Genomic DNA, 3,175 nt, shown 5'->3' with positions numbered 1-3,175 from the left:
CGCCCCAGAGCACCCAAAGCAAATCGGGAGGCTCCCTATGGTCAGGGGAGTTTTGCCAATGCCCCAGTCCCCGCCACAGCCCACACCTGTGACGTCAGAACGCTGGGGCGGGGCCTGGGATGCACGTTTTGCTTGGATGACACAACGCATGCCCCATTCAGCGGTGTCTACAAGCACCGTTCAGCGACCTGGATGGCGACCTTCAAGCTATACCACCACTGTCACCCCCTGTGCCCAAGTGCTGACCCCGCCCCCCTTTCAAGTTGCATTGTCCATTTTTGGATGGGAGGGGTTTTTTTTTAGTTTACCACCCACTGTGATTTCAAGGAGGCGTGGCCAAGTTTGTAAATCATGATGCTTGTCCCCCGGCCCCTCCCGTGACCTCCGTTTTCTCATCACAAATTCCTAGTGAACCGATGCTGGGGGTGGTCTCACCCTCAGGCCTGCTGAGCCGGCCCCTAACTCATGGGGACCCCAAGCACTATGGGATGAGACCGTTGTGAACCAAGGGGCGGGGGTGGGGGCGGGGCTGGGTGGGGGTGTATTTTACCGGCTGGCGTTTCAGCGGTAGGTCGCCAAACCTTTCTTCCTTGAACGGTTTAAGGGATTGAGATCTCTTGTCTAGGATTAGGAGGCACCCTAGCTGCTGCCTAATGCAGTGTTTTCCCAGGGGTGCCCCTAGCTGGGCTTTGTGGTGGGAATGGCTAGGGTGGGAAGGTGCAGCCGGTGGGGCGGGTCCTGCTGAGGCTGGTCACAGCAGGTGAAGGGAGATGGCGGTGTGCTGGGCAGTAGGGACATCTTCCTGCTTCCTGCCAGGACCTCGACAGTGACAATGGCGACCTGTGCACGCTGGCCATCCATGGCCTGGACGTCCCGCCACCCACGGGGCCCCTCTGGGTCCTGGGTGCCAGCTTCATTCGCAAGTTCTACACTGAGTTTGATCGGCGGAACAATCGCATTGGCTTTGCCCTGGCCCTCTGAGGCTTGGTGCTGCCCAGGCAGGCCCTGTCCTCAAGCCCAGCCTAGAGCCAGGTATACCTGGGCTTGTGCACGCAGGGCACCCGGTACCCTTGGACGTTTGCCCTGCTCCCACCCCCCACCCCGCACCCACCCTTCCCTGCTCTGAGGGCAAACAGAATAAAGACTTGGTGTTTGCCACCCTGTTGTATCTTGGTCCACTGGGGTTTGAAGTGAGGGACAGCCGCATGACTACGTGCAGACAGGAATGAGACACAGGTCGACAAGCTGTACACATGGACCCGCATGCTAGGCTCTGGCATGCAGGGACAGCACCACAGTCATTGTCAGGAGGGATCAGAGGGGAGGAGCTGTTTACACAACCACAGGTGGGAAGTTTGCAGAGAGCCAGCCCCATGCCCCTGCAGCCCTTCAGGGGGGCCAAGGTTAATGCTTTAGCAGTAAGTGAGGGCCAGAAAGATGCCCCCAGCCCATCTCATGGTAACCAGCCCGGAGCTCAGGCTGGGAACCTCTGAGCCAGCCCGCCTTGCCACTCACGCAGTGCAAATGCCCCCACCTCCAACACCACCTCCCTCCCATGTCCGCCCCACGGAGCCACCTGCTGGAAACAAGGACTTTGAACCGTTCCTCCGTGGTTGATGAAGCAAAACCAGAACCTGGAAGACTGGGCAGAGGGCAGGCTTGGAGGGGCTGTCTGGCTGTCCGTAGCGAGGCCTTTCAGGACCTGAGGCATGACATGGTTGCTGCAGGCTCCGAGCAGCACGATGAGGTCAGCCGTGTGCTCTGTGCTGGGCCCGTTCCTGGTTTTGGATTTGACCTGGTCATGAGATAGAGTTGCTATGCAACAGGCACGCTGACTATCCTCGTCTTCCAAGAGACTGGGTTGCTAGCAGGGCTTCCACCTCTAATTATGCTTGTTCTCTGGCTAGCGTTGCCCGACCACCCACATTAAAAACAAAACCCCAAAACCCTGTCTCTTCCAGAGTCGCTCCCTCAGCCACGACTATACCAAGCCCGCTCAAAGTCAGGCTCAACGGTGGCTGCGATCCAACCAATACTTCCATTCCACATGGGGGGAAGCAGGGGCCCTGATAATTCGAGTATTTGCAGCGAAGAAGCAAGGCTCAAACCAGCAGGGTGGACTCAGGCTTTCCACATCACCAGGTGCCCAGCACACAGAGTGGCACACACGCTATCCGCCCCCCCACCCCCCAGGGGGACTCTTCAAGCTGAACTCTCTTATCCCATGCCTGCCTCTTGGGCTGGCTGCAGGGAGTGGTGTAAGGTTTGGGGAAGGAGAGGCAACTGCCTCTGGCCTTCTCCAAGGGAGCTGCTCAACCCTTTGGACCCAACCAGACCCAGGCCTACCTTGTGGCATTAGAACTGCAGCCTCTTGGGGTTGGGTGGGCCCCCAGGGTTCCGGGGGAGGATTCCTGTAGCCCAGCCCTGTGCATGAACCTGGGACACTGGACTCAGTCCGGCTCCCACCACTGAGTCTCCAGGTCCATTCTCCTGCCTGGGCTTCCTTTCCTTACTGCAAGTCAGTGTTCTGTCCAATTCTGCCACTCTGGGGCTTACTGACCTTAAGTGAGCAAGTCCCCCATCACCTCCGGTGCTGTCCAATGAGGGGGCCGCCAGTCACATGTGGCTGCATTCACTGGGGTGAAGTAAAAGACCACACTACCCACGATCAAGTGCTCACTGTCCACATGTGGTTAGTGAGCATGGCTTTGGGCAACGCAGTCGCGGGGCAGCTCCACTGCAGAAGCCCCGTGGGCAGAAGTGGGTCCTGGGCGGCAGCGATGAGAGGGCCCTTGTGAATGGAAAGTTCCTGAACAGCTAGGTCTCTTGGAAGTCTCCTTCCTGAGTTGGTGGCTGTAGAGGTCTCCAAGGCAGAGCAAGAGAGCGGGTGACCGAGGTGGTGGACAGTCAATAGAGTCCTGCCCAGGAAGTGAGAGAATGGCCAGGAGAAAGTCCAGCTACAGGGGTACTTTCCCCTCTGCTGGTGGCCCTTTCCTTAATGGGGCCTCCTCCTCTCCCCATGTCAACTCTCCCTCGGGACACCATGACCCCACCTACCACACACCTGCATTCTCTCACACAGTCACATACACACTAATGTGTTTCATACACACATTCTCATATACACTCGCACACATATTCTCTCTCTCACATACACACACACACACACACACAC

At 58.0% G+C, this 3,175-nt stretch overlaps 1 protein-coding gene across 1 annotated transcript in view; it reads left to right on the top strand.

Moving 5' to 3' along the window:
* Window positions 1-1,108, top strand: part of REN (renin) — a 10,790-nt gene extending 9,682 nt beyond the window's left edge. Inside the window, exon 9 of the mRNA XM_045298264.1 lies at window positions 818-1,108. Coding sequence (XP_045154199.1) covers window positions 818-981 — 164 coding nt within the window. The 3' untranslated portion in view covers window positions 982-1,108. The remainder of the gene's footprint in view (window positions 1-817) is intronic.
* The last annotated feature ends 2,067 nt before the right edge of the window (window positions 1,109-3,175 follow it).

The sequence above is a fragment of the Echinops telfairi genome, unplaced genomic scaffold (genome assembly GCF_000313985.2).
Source record: "Echinops telfairi isolate 266 unplaced genomic scaffold, ASM31398v2 ScPeMD7_7424;HRSCAF=8462, whole genome shotgun sequence".
NCBI lineage: Eukaryota > Metazoa > Chordata > Mammalia > Afrosoricida > Tenrecidae > Echinops > Echinops telfairi.
The sequence above is the reverse complement of the archived record's forward strand: the minus strand, read 5'-3'. Positions and strand labels throughout refer to the sequence as shown.